This window comes from Typopeltis vanoorti, chromosome 8 (assembly GCF_054136105.1).
Source record: "Typopeltis vanoorti isolate ZY-2024b chromosome 8, IOZ_Tvanoo_1.0, whole genome shotgun sequence".
NCBI lineage: Eukaryota > Metazoa > Arthropoda > Arachnida > Uropygi > Thelyphonidae > Typopeltis > Typopeltis vanoorti.
The window spans coordinates 142,212,339-142,231,494 of NC_143556.1; the positions used below are offsets into that span (position 1 = coordinate 142,212,339).

The window sequence follows — 19,156 nt, forward strand, 5'->3', positions numbered from 1 at the left end:
CCTGTTATCCTTCCACTATTGGAACATCTTAACTACAGCACTTCACAAACAGCCTACAGTATTAGCATTTTCTTGGGTACTGTCACCCTTCAACCAGTACCCTACAATAATGTCGTTTTGAAGTCGGTCAGATCACAAACCTTGGTTATGTTGATAGCAAATTTGAGTGAACAGTATCATGTATGCTAGCTAAAGTGTGATATAAAAAAGTACAACCCCCCCACCTCTGTTATTTCAGGGGGGGGATTTGTACCTTTTGACTGGACTCTGTTTCTGTCATATTGTCTTTTCTGCCTATCAACTAAATTTTGCAACTCGCAAATCATCATTTTATCCTAATAGTAAACTTTTCCTGTCACTTCTCTGGTGTTTCTTACCTTTTGATTACAGTAATCATCCACTTGTGGTCTTTATACAAGGAGAAAATACTTTTATCACTAATATGCCTGTGAATATCAATATCCAGGTGACTCTTTACAACTTTTGCACTGTGTGTTAGCCAATCTCATACGGAGGTAGCAGGGTTTTTCCCCTCGGAAACTCAGGTTTTACATCCCGCATACAGACAAATCGGCCCTTCAGAACACACGCAATTTACAGACAAAAAATACTAGTTGTGGTGGTGGGCGGTAGATGGCGTTGATGGAGATGATTGGTAGTAGAAGTTCGGTGTGGTGGTGGAGACAGTTGTATAGTAGGTGTCCTCCCACGATGAGTCTTCGGACTCCTTGGAGGTGTCACGAATAATAATAATAATGTCCTGAACTTCAACTCCTTCATTATTATCCTTAAATTCCCCACCTTATTAATTTCTTGTAGCAAAATCTCATCAGTGAAACATTCATGTAATTTTTTTTTCCTGTCTGGTGTGCATAACCTTACACTTTGCCACATTGAATTGGCAGCTACATTCTTTGCCCACAGCATAGTCTATTTAAATTATCCTGCAGGATCTCTAATGCTATTGCTCAACACAGTTTAGCATATAGGCAAATAACCAACTATCACTATTCCCAGATCGTCTGCACTGTCATTATCTTAAAAATTGAATGGGATCAGTCAAAATATAATTTTTTTTTTTTTCTTTTTTCATGCAACTGGTCACTCAGCTTTGCTTCCATTTTCATTGGTTGATTTGACAGGATTTCTTGTACAAAAATCTGTTATATAATGTGACAGATCACCGATCGCTTGAGTTTACATAATAGATTTTTGTGCAGGAAAGGCCTTTACTAAAATCCAGTAGTATTATAGTGCAGCCATTTAATTGTATCGCTTAGTATGAGATCATTGTCCTGCCTATTAAGAGGTCTCAAGTGACTTGAAAAAACACCATGTTTAATAATGCAGGGGGAATGCAAATTATCTAATCCTTGCTCACCATCAGTACTAAATGCACTATATCAGTTTACAACTTCTTTGTGGCTGAAATACAAATAAAAGAAAAAAATTCCTTATCTAACTCAGTAGTTATAGTAAATGAGTGAGCTACTATGGAGTCTTCCCTTTTCAAAGCTGCTCTTACGCCATAAAGTATAATATTCCTAACCATCCATTATACTTAATTCTGACCTTATCCATATTTTCCAGTACCTCAGCTGCCACTCCTGAGATACTGGTATATAATTTCTTGTTTGAAATTTTTTAGTTATATAGCTGTCATGCTCTCTTGGGCCTCTGCCATTGCTTAAACTTGAACAGCACAGTATTAAACACTTCCAGTTCTTTTGCACAATTCTCTAAATTTATCATAATTGCACTCTTTCATAATACATATATTAATCCATGTATTATGAAAAAGTGCAAAACGCACTCATCTAATGTTTTCTCCTGTAATACATTGACATTTTGCATAGCCTGAGCACATCCAGTTCAAGTATTGTTCTCACATCATCTGTCATATCAGATGTTGCATTATTTCAACCATGGATGATATCTCCTTAAAAAAATTATAATCCTATAATTCAACTATTTCTTCTACTTCTATCACCTTCTTGCCATGAATTTATTATTATTATTATTATTGTATGGGAACTGTATTGTATTGGAAACACGAAAATTAATAATAATATAGGAATACATGGAGAACATACTCTAAACAGGAATGGTAAAAAATTGATTGACTTTGTAGTTTATAATAACCTAAAAATAATGAATTCCTTCTATAAACATAAAGACATATATAAATATACTTGGGCAGCAAGAGGTTGGAAATCAATATTAGATTACTTCATATTAAATGAAAAGACATCAAAATTTTCACTAGATGTTAGAGTTCACAGAGGATATGAAATAAACAGTGACCACTTCCTTGTTAAAATGAAATTAAGATTACCACCTAAATGGCTACAAGTAACAAGAACAGAAAGAAAAATTTAAACATTTGTTTATAAAACTAGACTATTGAATGACACAAATGTACAATGGCTATATAAACAAAGAATTAACCAATATCTAGATAAAATAAAACAAAATGAAGAAATAGAATGGCTTAATATAAAAACGATACTAAATGCAGCAGCAAATGAAAGCTTAGGAAAGGCCAAAAATTCAATAAAAGGAAGAAACTGAAGATCTGGGATGATACAATCAAAGAAATAATCAAAAAGAAAAATAAGCCTATCACAAATGGTTAAGCAGTAAAAGATTAGAAGATGAAATGGAATATAAAAGAATAAGAGCCATAACTAAAAGAGAAGTCAGAGAAAGACATAGAGAATCATGGAACAAATTTGTTTTCTAATTTAGAACATGATTTATATAAAATAAGACCCCATGTATATAAGATTTTGAAACACTTAAATGCAGATACCAAAGAAAACATAAAATTAAACACTGAATTGAAATTAGAAGAATTTCTAAATTACTACACAGAACTGTGGACAGACAAATATTCTAAAAAAGACAACTGGCAAACAATTAACAAAAATGAAAAGGAAATAACTAAAGAAGAATTAGAAAGAAACAAGAAACGGAAAATCACCTGGAGAAGATAAGCTAGGTTCAGAACTATATAAATACGCAGGAACAAGATTCAAAGAAAGACTCTTATTATTTTTAAATAAAATTTACTCAACTGGTATCCCCCCAATAGAATGGAAAAAAGCAATTGTGATTCCTATCTTTAAAAAAGGTAATAGAGATGACCCTAAATTCCTGTTACAAAATATATAGCAGAATCTTAAATAGCAAACTAATGAAATATTCCGAAAACTTTATTTTAGAAGTACAGTATAGATTTAGAAAAGGACGATCATGTATAGACCCGGCCTTTTGCCTAAAATTAATAATAGAGAAAAGAAGAGAATACAATTTAGAAACACATATTGTATTTATTGACTTTGAAAAAGCATTTGACAAAGTTAAAAGAAACACATTATTTAACATATTAAAAGAAAGACATATACCAAATAATATCCTAAAAGCTATCGCAAGTATATATGAAAATAATCAAATACAAATAAGATTAAATCACGAGCTATCATATATGAGAGAGATAAACCAAGGGATCCGACAAGGATGTCCCCTCTCAGCAACTCTTTTTGATATCTACTTAAATGAAATAATAATAAAATGGAATAAAAATTTACATCAAGGAATTAAACTTTCTCCTACAGTAAACTTAAACACTCTCCTCTTTGCTGACGACCAAATAATAATTACAAATTCTGAAGATAACTTACAGAAAGCTATTTTAGATCTAAATGAGATATCCAAAGATTATGGTATGATGATATCAACAGAAAAATCAAAAACTATGGCCTTTAAAGGACAAGATCCAGCGAGAACTAAAGTAGTAATAAATAACAAGATCTTAGAACAGGTGAATTCATTTAACTACCTAGGATGTATGATCACATATGAAAACGAAAAAGATATAAACATAAAAATTGCAAAATATTTAAAAAATAACAGGTGTAATTAACTCTATATTTAAACCAAACCTAGTTCAATAACAAACCAGACTAAAAGTATACAATACATTAGCCCTATCAGTCTTAATGTATGGAAGCGAAATCTGGACAATAAAACAAAAAGACAAACAAAGATTAACAACAGCAGAAATGAAGCTTATGAGAAAAACTGCAAAGTATACCCTATTTGTTCACAAAAGAAACGAAGAAATTATGAAAGAATTAAACCAGGAATCAGTAATAGAAAAAATTAAAAAAAATATAAACATAAATGGATGGAATGCGGTCATAGACTGAAAACAGAAAGATTACCAAAACAAGCCTTAAAATACAAGCCATTAGAAAAAAGAAAACCAGGACGTCCTCTTAAATGATTCAATGATGACTTCTAAGGCTGGAACAAGCCATGCTAGGCCTAAATCCTTGATATGCATGATGATGATTGTATGGGCACTTCCGTGGAGTCTGAAGACTCATCACAAGTGACCCAAACTATCCACACCATCTCTCATATCTCTCCTTGAACCCATTAAACGACAAAACACTCATAACTGACTCTGGCAACCCATTCCATTCATTTACAATTCTGTCCAAGCAAAAAATCTAGTCCTCACATCCTCCAGGAATGATCCCCTGGTTTAGCCCTCCTAATGAGGGATTAAGTACTATAACCTCTGACTGTGTTTCTTTAATGTTTCTATCATATCCTCCTCTTTTTCTTTTGTCAACCAACTTCTGCAATCCACACACCCTCAATCTATCCTCATAGGGAACATTCCACAGACCATTCACTATCTTGGTTGCTTGCCTCTGAATCTTCTCAACAACTTCCTCATCCAAGAAACAATCCAGTAGACCAGACTTGAGCACAGTAATCCAGTGGACATATCAAAGCCTTTATCTTTATGATAAAGAGGAATAACATCTTCCTTATCTTCCCATAAGATTACTTCAATAGCCAAGTAATCTTATGGGCCACCTTAGTAATATGTCCTCCAAACTTTAACTCTTTGTCTGCCACCACCCCCTAAATCTCTAGCTTCATCTATTTCCTGGAGTACAGTGCCATAAATTTGGTACACAGTATAGAACTGTGAATTCAATTTTGCAAAGTGGGATTTTCTAAAATTTGGTATGCAACAATGGGATGCAAAGAATGTACTTGGTTTGGAAATTCTGGAGGAAGTTTAGGAGACAAGAGACCTTGAAGTAGTAGCGAACAAGTATCTGAGGTTCATGTGTTATAGGTATAATTTCAGGCAATTGTTGACATTGATAATACAATGATGCATGTGATTGTGCAGTGTGATTGGTACTGGGTATGGAACTCTTGGGTTATTAATTAACATTTGGGTTTTGGTGTTTATCATCATTATTTGGTAACCTCTGTGAAGCGAACAGACTCATCGTGGGAGGCCTACTCAACCAGCTACATGTATATCATAATGAGCTTTGAAGTTACTTACACTACCTGCACTCACAACGCACTGAGGCAATGCATTCCACTCACTAACAACTCTTCACATAAAAAAATCTACTCTTCACTCCCTTCTTCACCACATCCCTATACAACTTCCATGGATGGCCTCTCGTTTCTTTCCATCTTAACATCCACTCTTTTTATAATTCTTTTTGTATTAATCTGATAGAGGCTTTCAAGTTAGTTAAGGGATTCTATCATATCATCTCTTTTTCTCCTATTCATCAACCTCTGTAATCCACATTCTCTCAAATGCTCTTCATAACCAGCACTCCAGAGTCCTGATATCACTTTGTTTATTCATATTTGGACCCTCTCTAGTGTTTTCACATTACAATGAAAACTAGGTGACCAAATCTGAGCACAATAGTCCATATGTGGTCTGGCCAATGACTTATATAGAGGCACCACCACCTCCTTATCCCTACATATCAGTGTACTTTTTATCATACCAGCAATGCAATGTGCAGTCTTTTCAGTGTGCTATGTGACCTAGAAACTCCAGTCCACCATCACTCCAAAATCTTGAATCTCATCCACTTCCTGAGGTTCAGCTCCACCAATACAGTATGCAGCTTAATATCTTGTAATTCCGAAGTTTAACACCTTGCATTTATTAATATTAAAACTGCAACCCCACTCATATGTCCAAGCTAAAATACTCAAATATTCTTGTAGAGAATTAACATCAGCACTGCTTCTGATAATTCTACCTAACTTTGGATCATTGGCAAACATTTGAAGATGACTAGTCAATCCACACAAAACATCATCAACAAGAAGTTATACAGTAGGAGGCCCAAGAACAGAGCCCTGAAGCATGCCACTGGTTACCTTCCTTTTCTGAAACACAGCTCCATTATACACAACTTCCTGGTATTGTTCAGAGCAAATCTCCGATCAAGCTATCGAATATACTATCTATTCTTATCCTGTGAAGCTTGTACACCAACTTATCATGTAGCAATCTATCAAATGCCTTTACAGAGTAAGGGTATGTGCATTGCATTATGGGATACCAAGACAATTAGTGAGGTCATTAGCTTCCTATATACAAGTAACCCAGTCATTATGTTACTTCACATGCAAATTTTTATTTGCTTACACTTGGATAATGGATTAAACCAAGAATATAATTTCTCGGCATCTTTAATTTATATCACTGTACATGGTTTTCCCTTATCTAACACATTCTTCACCTTATCATAAAACATAAGCAGATTGCTAAAACAAGACCTGCCCCTTCACAAACCCATGCTGACCATCACAGAGAATCTTATGTTCATCAACACAATAATGCTGTATTCTATCTGTAACCAATTTTTCCAACACTGATCACAACTGCATATATATAGACTGGTCTATAATTGGAAACTTCTGCTCTCAAACCATGCTTGTAGAGAGATATTATTTTGCCTTCTTTCCACACCTTAGGAATTTTACCTGCTGCAAGACTCTCATTAAATAACCAGGAACCAAGGCATTGCTAACTCTTTTGCACATTCTTTAAAAACGCACAGCGATATGTAATCCATTCCCACAGTCTTATTAACATCTAACATCTGAGCACCACTTGATATGCCTGCAATTCTTTCACCTTTAATTCTATTTATTCTTGCCTCCCTTCTACATTTGCACAGCATCATTCACACCACTATGATATACACCAGGACTGTCCAACCTTTGGTAATCAGAGGGCCGCATTTAAAAAAAAAAAGATTTACCCGAGGTCCACATCATAATGCGTATCTAGTAATTTGGTGAGCAGCAGGGACACAATCTCGATAGCTGAACAAACGAACAACACTAATTGCACTCTCACGTTCCCCATGAGCTGTCAGAGCATGCGCGTTGGAACAAAAGAGTATAAGAATGTTAAAGATACCAAGCAATTTTATAAGCTAGGTTTTTTAATCCTTTTTCCCAAGTAAGTCAAGTTTGCGGCTGCATGTAGTGCAACTCATTGTAAACGAGTTGCCTAGCGTTGCACTACATGCAGCCGCAAACTTGACTGACTTGTCTGTTTGCTTACTTGGGAAAAAGGATTAATTACAACGAGTTGCCTAGTGTTGCACTACGTGCAGCTGCAAACTTGAGACTTACTTGTCTGTTTGCTTACTTGGGAAAAGGGATTAAAAATCCTATCTTATAAAATTGCTTCGTATCTTTAGCATAATATATATACCCAAGGTAAAAAACTTTCTATAGTATAAGAATGCTTCTTTGACACACCTAATATTTGAAAAACACATGGGTATATAGTGATGTAAACACATCATATAAAATTACCAACATCGCGATTATCGATTAGTGATAGAATTAAAATATCTAATACGCATTAGATTCAAATTGTTATTTTATTTTTTTCGCTCCCGAAAATCAAAACTCACGGGTGGGACGCACAAAATTGCACTGCGAGCCACATGCGGCCTGCAGGCAGTGCTTTGGATAGCTCTGATATACATTGATGAAGTGTTTATTAACTGATTCTACTATATCATTTGCTATGGTTACTCTGCTACTATCCACCAGCATCAACCTGCTATAATTATTTTTCCTCTTGCTTGCTACATAGCAGAAAACCTTTGGATTAGCTTTGATCTGTCTGACCAATCTCCTGTCATATTCTACTTTTTCTTTTTTAACCATGCATGTCACTTTTCTGGCCTGCACTTTATATTCTTCATGCATCTGCTCACTGCAAACTGTCTTGTACTTCCTCCATAACTTCTTTTGTAACACTGCTTGCTTGATTTCACTGTTCATCCATTTAACCCCTATTCTATTTATTTGCTTAACTCTTGGTATGCAGTTACACATTGCTTGTGTTATATACTGCCTTATCATTTTTCCCATGCACTGTCAACATCTTTTCTACACAATTCATCAACCCAATGTATTGATGTGCTAGTTGACTATGGAGCTTCTGATAATCACCCAACTTATAGTTCCACATATAGACCTTAATAACAGCTTTTTCCTGTTTGACTACCTTCCAAACCAGGTACCTCATGATCACTTTCACCAACAGGTGGCAGTGTTGATATCTCGCCCACAATCACATCCTGTTAGGATATCACCAAATCTAACACCGATAAACCTCTTGTTACTTCAATCGCATGCTGCTTTAGATAGTAATCCTGCAGAAACTCAACAAATTCCTCTCTCTCTCTCTCTCCTTGTTACTATGCACTATCTCTTCTTTCCAAACCACATTCCAATAATTAAAATCTCCCATTAAGAGTGGCATAGCTAGGGGGTGTGTGGAGGGGGCTGTCTGCTCCCCTGGGCGGCATTTTGAACTTTTGCAATTAATTCTAAAATACAGTCTCAAGAACTCAGTTCCAAATATTGTAATATTACTGTGAATTTTCCTCAATTGCTGTAAGTGTTGCTAGTTGTGAGAGGAGTTTTTCTAAATAAAATTTGATTAAGAATTACCTACATTACTATGAAACAGACTTCGCCAATGTCATAGATGATTTTGCTAACAGAAAAGCAAGAAAAATAAACATTTTAGACTGTTGAAATTAAAGTTTTACTTCAAAAACTAAACATAATGTTTTAATTTATTTCCCTATACGTCGTTTTGACTTTTTGTAGTATTTTTGGTGTGTATTGAGAAGGGGCGGCAACAGCTCTAGCTACGCCACCGCCCATTAGGATCATTCTTCCTTTTACTTTGCCCAGCTAATTTGTCTAACATTTCACAATCAATACTCTCCACATTCCCTGGCCTATAATAGCATCCTATTAGATACTATTATATTGATCTTCACCCTTAACAGCAAACAGCTTTAAAATCTTCACACGTACTACTGTTTTCCACTTTGACTCTTGAAGGACACAGTTCCTCTGGTACCATCAACAAGACTCCCCCTCCTCTCTTCATCTTCCTATTCTTTTGGAAAATTCTATATCCTACCATTTCAACTCCTGACAGTATATCATTTTCAGTCAACCAAGTTTCACTTATGCCAATTATCTTTGGGCATATTGATTCAATCAATGCTACAAACTCAGCCCCTTTATTTTTGATACAACATACATTAGTGTACAAGCATAACAATTCTCCATCCCATCAACACAATCGCTATCGCTTATGATGGAATTGTTTATGAAAAAATCTCATTAATTTCATTCAGGTCTTGTTCTGTTTTGGAGAGGGGCTATGTGATGTCTTTGTGGATTGCAAGCAGTGTTGGTGTTATCAGCATACTGGTATATCTGGTTCTATATGGGGAGATTGGTGAATATCATTTATGTATATGTTGAAAAGGGTGGGTGATAATATTGCACCTTGAGGAACTTCGTGTTTGGTTTGTATACCTGTACTATAGATGGCAGTGGTGGTACCAGAGGGAGGAAAAGGGTCCCCTGACCCCTCCCCAAAGAAAAAGGAAAAAAAAAACACTAGAAAATTTTCCAAAAATCTTTTCCTAATTAAAATTCTTTTTTTTTTATTTATTGTTGTGTCGTGTCTTCTATTTCTATACTACTTATGAATTAGTGATCATTGCAGATGCTCAGTTCATATGTCGCGTTGCGATGCATAGTGTGTATTCTCAAATCATCTACTCAGCCCTCCCCCCAAGATTAAATCCTGCATGCACCACTAATACTAATAGTTGAACCTATTTTTGTTACCGGGAGTTCTGTTTGCCAGGTAATTGCTGAACCAGGAGTGTAGTTTTCTGTAAATTCCAATGGCATGTAATTTGTCCAGTAATATTTGGTGGTCAAGAGTGTCAAACACTTTTTTTTAGATCTTGTAAATATGGTGAATTTGTGTTTATTATAACTTTCTGTATAGTATCCACAATGTCTTCTAATAATGTGAGTGTGTTTTTGTTACTTTTGGAATCTATATTGTTTTTTGTAAGATTATATTGTAATTACCTCGGGATAATACCCTTTTGCATGTATCAGTTTCAAAATGTGCTATAAAGGTGGCCTGATGTCTATCCCTGGACTGGTTTTAGGTTTAAAGATTTGGTTAAAGGATTCTGAGTGTCTTCACCAAAATTGTTAGCGATGAAGTCTTGCAGGAATGTTTTACATTTTCTGTTAAGTAATTCATTGAGTGTCAGCCTTGTTTGTTTCATATTGCCGCTATCTGCAGAAGATTTCTGGAAGTAATAGTTTCTTTTGGTGGCATTTATTTTGGATTTAAGTTGATTTCTTGTCTGTTTTTGTAGTATTTGTGTTTAGGTATCATTCTATTTGGGTGTATGATCTGTTCCACAATATGCACTGGATACTGTCCTAGATTCTTTAAATAAGACTTCTCACCTTCTGTTGCCAACAATATAATCTATCTGATTTCTGTATTCGATTTGAAGTCATTAAATATGCAGTATTAGCATCCTTACAATGTGGGTAGTTTGAGTTGGCTTGATAAGCTGTAATCTTATTGCATTTGATTCCTTTATGGTGTTAAAATGTGTATTAATCAACAATTTGGTCGTTTCCTGTTGACTTCATATTTAACATGGCTCATTTTTGTTTACCTGTCTGTAGAGGTGTATTTATTCTTCAATCCTTTCAAGCTTTTATCTGATAAAGGTGCTGTTGCTTTACCACTTTAAAAACAGCACCACAGATTTATTATTATTATTATTACTACCCAAGACCCCATGGAGTCAAAGACTCATCTAGGAATTTTATTAATTTTATCATACCACGCTTTAAACACACTCAAATATTACAACAGTATGACTTCAAAGTTGCTTTCACATGTATGAAAAAAATCATGATACTTAGTTAATGAGGTTCTTTGGGTGTACGTGTGTTACGTTGGACAGATGTGATGTTCAGAAGAAGTATCCATGAAAGAACATATCAAGAACGTTGAGGGAAGTGGGAAAAGAGGACATAAACCAGACCTCACTTACCATGCTGCTACTACTAAGGAAAAACATCAAGTAATTTGGGAATTAACAAAAATACTGTATTGAATTTAATAGTTATATTTGCAACCCTAAAAAAGCCTCTGAAATAATACGGTGCTCAACATAGTGCAATAAAACTCGAGACCTGATCCTAAACCAACTGTGGTTAGTATATATAAAAGACCTAAATTTATTATTATTGTTGTTATTATTATTATTGCGTGACACGTCCAAAGACTCATATAGAACAATGTTATGATAGATGTTACACAGTACAGTTAACAACAAAGCACATGTGTAACATCACAATCACAGTATAGTGTGCATTGTCTGTTTGATTCCATTGTCAATTTATGTATTAAAATCATTTGCTTACTATATCACAGTTATGCTAGTAGTTTGTACTTTACTATTTTGTTGTATTGTGTTTATTGTTTTAAGTATGCAGTATTATTAACTTGCTTTCATAAATCAGTCATATAATATGTTAGGTTGCAATGCTGTTTGCTTATTTTTAAGATATTGCAAAGTTATGCACATGAGCACTTGTAACTCCATCTACAAAAGGTTACAAACCTGTTATACATTAGCACTGTGGATGGGCTTGAAGGTTAGATAATCTGGAAATCCTTCTGTAGAGACCATACATGTAAGAAGATACATGGTTGAAGAGCATGTATGCTATCGAGCATTATATAATACAGTAGTACTTTTAAAAACTTAATCTTAGGAAATACTCAGATTAAATATAAAAGCGGATTATGAAAGAACATTAGCCATGCAGGCTAAAGAGAATCCCAAACAGTTTTTTCGATATGTTGCAAGTAAAAGAAAAAATGTATATGACAGAATGATTTCAAGAATACCGATGGTAGGGAGGTAACCGAATCAGTTGATATAGTGGAATTACTGAGCGATCACTTTGCAAGAGTATATCATCCAGGTGGTGACATTGCAGGAATGAATGAACTAATAGCTTATACAGGAATTGTGGTGAATGAAATGGAGGTGAATAGGCTATTACAAAACCTCAATGCCAATATATCTGTGGGATTGAATGGTATACCAGCTCATGTCGTACGTGAAGCGGCTAAAGAATTGTCAGTGCTCTTGACCATTTTGTTTAATTTGAGTCTCAGGTCTGAAATAGTCCCGAGGGGGTGGAAAGAGGGGAAAATAGTTCCACTGCATAAAGGAGGTTCCAAGACTGCTGTTGTAAATTACCGAACCGATCAGTATATCAGGAATCGTTGTCAAGGTCTTGGAGAAAATAATCAAGAGGAAAATACAGGATTGGATAGCTGAAAATGGGATACTGTATGGGGGACAGCATGGTTTTATGAAGGGTATATCATGCTTCAGTAACTTGCTCACATTTTATAACACAGTGACGGCTGAACTGGATAAGGGTAATGGGTTTACAGTGATTCTACTGGACCTTGCTAAGGCTTTTGACAGGATAACACATGAAATTCTAATCAGTAAACTGCAGCATATGGGGATGGATAGGAGGGTGGTTGATGGAGAGATATTAGAGAGTGGTTTATTCAGGAGTAGTCCCCAAAAGACGGCCTGTGACTAGTGGGTGTGTCGCAGGGTTTCTGTTCTTGGACCACTACTGTTCAATTTGTTCATTAACAATATAGGAAAGGATCTGAGAGGAAGTGTTCATTTATTTGCTGATGATGCAAATTTGGGTAGAGTAACAGTGAGTGCACAGGATGTCAAAATTTTACAGAATGATTTTTGGATAGTTTGGAGGACTGGGCTAAGGAGAATAGATGTCAATTTAATGTGGCAAAGTGTAAGATTATGCATTTTGGGGTGAAAAGATTAGCAGCAGTATATCACATTGGTGGAAACTGTACTCCAGGAGATTGATGAGACCAGGGATTTGGGAGTGTTGGTGGATAGGGAGTTGAAGTTTAGGGAGCACATTGCAAAAGTGGCTAAATCAGCTTATCAAATCACTTGGATGCTGAAGAATACTTTGATGAGCAGAAATAAGCAAGTTATTGTTCCTCTGTATTGAGCCTTGATAAGACCCCCATCTCGACTACTGTGCCCAGATCTGGTCACTGAGGTTTCTTCTTTATGGTTGAAGAGGATCCAGAGGCGAGTGACCAAGATGATAGCAGATCTATGGAATGAACCTTATGAAAAACAGGTTGAAAGATTTGTGGGTTGCAGAAATTGGATGATAAGCAGAAAAGGGGTGATATGATTGAGACATTCAAATTACTGAAGGGTTTCTATAAGATTAATTCAGAAGATATTTTTGAGAATAGAACTAGTGGTGGGAGGATTAGGGGCCATACATGGAAGCTAGGCAAGAGTGTGGGGTTAGCAAGGGTGTTAGAGCTAGGTTTTTTTTACTTGGAGAGTGATGAATGAGTGGAATAAGCTACCAGAGTCTGTTGTGGGTGCCATGACTGTGAATGAGTTCAAGGTGAGGTATGATAGATACTGTGTAAATGTCGAATAGTTGTTCTTGACATGATGTTAGAGCCCCTCCCTCGATGAGTCTATCAACTCCTTGGAGTTGCCCATAATTTAATAGTAATAATAAAAGGAGCATTAAATGGAATTCCCCCCCCACCCCCCCCCCCCCCCACCCCCCCCCCCCCCCACCCCCCCCCCCCCCCACCCCCCCCCCCCCCCACCCCCCCCCCCCCCCACCCCCCCCCCCCCCCACCCCCCCCCCCCCCCACCCCCCCCCCCCCCCACCCCCCCCCCCCCCCACCCCCCCCCCCCCCCACCCCCCCCCCCCCCCACCCCCCCCCCCCCCCACCCCCCCCCCCCCCCACCCCCCCCCCCCCCCACCCCCCCCCCCCCCCACCCCCCCCCCCCCCCACCCCCCCCCCCCCCCACCCCCCCCCCCCCCCACCCCCCCCCCCCCCCACCCCCCCCCCCCCCCACCCCCCCCCCCCCCCACCCCCCCCCCCCCCCACCCCCCCCCCCCCCCACCCCCCCCCCCCCCCACCCCCCCCCCCCCCCACCCCCCCCCCCCCCCACCCCCCCCCCCCCCCACCCCCCCCCCCCCCCACCCCCCCCCCCCCCCACCCCCCCCCCCCCCCACCCCCCCCCCATGCATTAAGGGAAGGGCCACTACCCAGACTAGTTTAGACCTTTATTGAGGTCTCGTCAGTGGGAGCCGCAAGGAGATGTGTTTTGCATTATGAGAGATACTGAGATTCCTAGGAGTGTTAGTAGCTTGCTCCACCTTTGCAAGGAGTTGCCCTGGTTGCACCACCTTACTCCAGTCCTGAGGATACTTTCAGGCGCAAACTTTGTTTGCTCACACTTGGATAAAGGATTAAACTAAATTTATTATATTCTAACCAAGTGAGAAATAAACTTTCAACATCTTTCTCTAATCCAGAGTAATTTATTAAAAAGGTGGCACACCAATTGGCAATTCTTATAGGTACAGATGACCTGCTAATGCTTCTGGCTGGTATCTCCACTTTGGCCTGGCTCAAACTGAAGAGACCTCAATAAAGGTCGAAACTAGTCTGGATAGTGGCCCTTCCCTTAATGCATAACATTAGACATATCCGCAAGGAGATGTGTTTTGCATTAAGAGATACTGAGACAGGAGTGTTGGTAGCTTGCTCCACCTTTGCAAGGAGTTGTCCTGGTGTTGTACCACCTTACCCCCAGTCCTGAAGATACTTTGAGGTGCAAACTTTGTTTACTCACACTTGGATAAAAGGATTAAACTAAATTTATTAAAATATGTCTTCAGTTTTAATTAAATTTGTAAGTAAGGAGGAATACACGAGATCGACCAAAAATCGCTCTGCGATTGATGGGTTGAACACCCCTGCTATAGTTGAAGGTACCGATTCTCAGATATACAAGCTTTCTAAATCTAAATATCTCAATTCTTCTCTAAAATGTCTCTCCGGGAAATCTATATTGTTTGCGCAAACCTCCACAGATTTTGTATCCAAGCTCAAAGACATTACAATCAAAGACACAGATATCGTGGCTAGCTTTGGCATAGTTTCATTATTTACAAATATTCCTATGGAAGAAGTACTTTCCTTTTAAAAGACAAAGATCTGAGAAGATCATGGCCTTACTGACACACTGTGTCAACTCCGGTTACTTCAAAATTCGAAGACACAATCTAAAAGCAACATTCAGGCTTAGTCATGGGAAACCCTTTGTCCCCAGTTTTTGTTAACATACACCTGGAGGATTTCGAAGAAAAGGCCATTTCACCCTTCCCTTTAAAACCTAAAGTGTGGAAACGCTATGTTGATGACATCTTTCTAATTTGGGAACATGGCCTTGATATCCTTAGGAACTTTCAAGAACACCTAAATAACATACATTCTAACATTAAGTTTACAGTTGAATTTGAGGATAAAGCTCTCTATCTTTCCTAGATGTCATTTAAACTGTCCCGTTTAAATGAAAATTTCAAAATTACTATTTTTAGGAAACTGACCCATACAGATAGATATCTCCACGCTGATTCCCAGCATTACCCTCCGCAGAAATTCGGCATCATATCTACTCTTGGACACTGAGCTCACTCACTTCATTTGGTTGAACAGGATCTTAGCAACAAACTTAATCTACTTCAAAGCACATTTCATTTAAATGGCTATTCAAAGTAAATTATCAACAAACTCCTTTTCAATCCTCCCCCATTCTGCAATGAAGATTCTACAGTTTCTAAGGCAGCATTTCTATTCCTTACATCAGCTCCATCTCTCCAAAAATAGCAAACATTTTAAGAAAATTTAACATTTGTACCTTCTTCACAACACTGCCTAAGCTAAATTCCTTTCTCAGTTGACCAAAGACTAATCATAACGGTCTCAAATATCCTGGTGTTTATCAAATTTTCTGCAATTGTGATAAACCTTACTTTGGACAGACGGAAAAATCATTCGAGCTCCGTATCGAAAAACATCAAAGAGACATCAACTACAAGAGAACTCGAGCCAGCTCCTTATCTAGCCATGTCCTGTTTTGAGCAAATTCGAACGAGGAGGAATCTGCCACATCCAGTTCTCTGAGAAATGTCTTAAAACCGATGAATTAGCAGAATTCATCTGTTTTAAGTATACTTTATTTACACTAAGTGAAATTGATCTCATTTTCATCCAGAACCCATTCTATAACAGCAATTTGTCCTTCTGAGCTTTACGTAATCAGTACCCTTGTAATTCTTCACGTGTTCTTTCCTCACAGTAGTTCCATCTGGCTTGCCATCATGGAAGTGATCACTTTATTTCACCCTGAAGAAAACCCTGCATGTTCTTTATAATATACTTTGATGAAATAGTTAAATATTCTTGTTCCTTGTTCATTTTCTGTTACATTCTGCCTAAGGTATTTGTTCCTCAAAAACAAACTAATTTTTCTTCCTCCTAGATTCCATATCTGTATTCCAATTTATACTAACATAATTAAAATCACCTGTAATAATGATTGCCCTTTTTTTATTTGCTAAGCCTTATTTATAGGTTTTATTCCATTGGAACCTACCAGGCAGTTAACATTTATGATTAAGACACACAAATCAAAACTTTCCAAATGATCAGATGATATAATTGTTTCATAAAGAGAGGTATTCACAATAGTAATAAATCTTCCTCCTTAAGAATATCAGTTACTCTCTTGTTGTGAGATAATTGCCAGAAGTAAAATAATATCTGAATATGCACTGAATATGATATATTAATGAAAATCATGTGTTGATAAATATGCTGTTTAAATTCATGATATTTCCATTCTGAAACATCAATCTCTGCTAGATATCAAGGGAAATGAAAATAAAAAAAACACCTGAATTTGAGTCATCCTATTCTTACCTATTTCTAGCAAATCATTGGTCAGCTTAAGAGAATGCCGGATGTTTCCTTGCTGAAATGAAATGAGAATTATATGTTCCACTACCATTCATGAAAAGAAATATGAGAAAAAGTAATTAAAATGTATAAAATGCAAATTTAAAAACATCCATCATAAATTATTTAAGTTATGTTTCTGCTCAACCACATTTCTATTTACTACTCCCATGATCTTCTAAAAGAATTTAAATATTACATACAGCCTCCCATTGATGCATCCCAAACTTCAAGACCTTACATTTAGTCACATTCCCCATCTGTCTAATTTATTCAAATCCTCCTTCAAAGGCTACCACATTGGCCACTATTACTAATAATCCTTCCAAAGCTTCATGTCATCTGCAAACCATAGAATATATTCCTGCAATCATTTGACAATTTTAATGACAAATACATATTAATTTGACAATATGTATGTATATGTGCAACATGACAACTTGAATTCAACAACATGAATAACAAAATGTGAAATTGGCTTGTGGAGAGACTGAACAGGAAACAAGAGAAGGTACAGATTTGTAGAAGGTGCAATATTTTGTTAGACGAGTTCCATGAAGAGAACCTGCTTCTCGCTCCCCTGCTTACACCCTCCTTATATAGTTTCCATGGATGGCTTCTGTTTTTACCCTTGCCTTCCACTACTCTGTAAAGTATCTTCTCCACATTAATATGGTAACAACCCCTCACCAAATTATGTCTTAATCACATCCCCTTTTCTTCTGTTCACAAGGCTTTGTAAGTTGCATTCCCTCAATCTTGTTTTGTATCTGACATTCTATAGACCAGGTACTAATTTAGTAAATCTTCTCCAATACATCGTCATCCCCCTGAAACCAGGTGACCAAACCAGTGCATATGTGGTCTATTCAAAGTCTAATACAGGGAAAGCTGTATATACAGGGAAACCTCTTTGCTTCAGCACTCACAGATATCCGACTCCTCCACCTCCTTCAAATTTTCTCCATTAATTGTATACTCTGCATCCCAACCTTGTCCACCAGATTTCAAGACCTTGCACTTTTCAACATTAAACTGAAGCTCTAATCATTTGTCCACTCACATAGTCTATTTAGGTCCTCCTGCCAAGACCACAACATCTACTCTACTTCTCATAGCCTTTCCTGGCAAAGCTGCACATCTTTGAACAGCTGCAAATCTCCAGTTAAGCCAGTCCCAATGTCATTAATCTACAAGTTAAGCAATAATGATCCCAAAACAGACTCCTGTGGCACTCCACTAATGACGTTCCTCTTTTGGGATACCACTCCTCTATTTACAATCTGCTGATACATGTTTGATAATCAGTCAGCTGTCCAACTTACTAGTTTGTTATCTAATCCCATCTGTTTCAGCTTGGCTACTGGCTTGTCAAGAGACAGTCTATCAAGGCTTTGGAACAATCCAAGTATGTGCATCTCTTTTATTGAGTAAATTTTTTATCTTGTCATAATACGTAAGCAGATTGCTGAAACATGACTTTCCCCTAACAAACCCATGCTGACTATCACAAAGAATAATGCTCTTATCAATCCACTTCTGAATCCTAGTCCTTACAAACTCTCTAATATTTTAACAACAATCCTAGACACACAGACTGGCCCATAATTTGTAGCCTTCATGTTATCCCCCCCCCACCTTTGTGAAGTGGAACAGTTTTCCCCAATTTTCATTCTTCCTTTGGAACTCATCCTGTTGCAAAAGCATGTTAACTCATTTGCTAAAGGGCATACAGTAATCCCTCGACTTGCATTGGGGTTCTGTTCCATCCGGTAGGACGTAAGTCCATACATTAATTCAATGGAGTTATAGGAGTTAGTTACTTAACTGTAATAAGTATATGCTGTCATTTTAATTTTTAAACCTTATAAAACTGTACTGTGATTTACTGGCACTATAAAACAGAAGAATAATCATCGAAATCTTCCTCCACAATCACATCTTCATTGCCTTCCCAATATGAAGTTATTTGTTTTTTCATCAAAAACACAAATAACCTTT

General features: G+C 37.2%; 2 protein-coding genes across 6 annotated transcripts in view; one reads left to right on the forward strand and one right to left on the reverse strand.

Moving 5' to 3' along the window:
• LOC150104397 (NAD(P)H pyrophosphatase NUDT13, mitochondrial-like) overlaps nt 1-19,156 on the forward strand; it is a 581,172-nt gene that overhangs the window by 254,746 nt on the left and 307,270 nt on the right. The window lies entirely within an intron of this gene.
• Nucleotides 1-19,156, reverse strand: part of LOC150104398 (prolyl 4-hydroxylase subunit alpha-1-like) — a 356,969-nt gene that overhangs the window by 224,456 nt on the left and 113,357 nt on the right. The window contains exon 6 of the mRNA XM_090396472.1: nt 17,094-17,171. Within this exon, the coding sequence (XP_090252598.1) occupies nt 17,094-17,171 (78 nt within the window). The remainder of the gene's footprint in view (nt 1-17,093; nt 17,172-19,156) is intronic.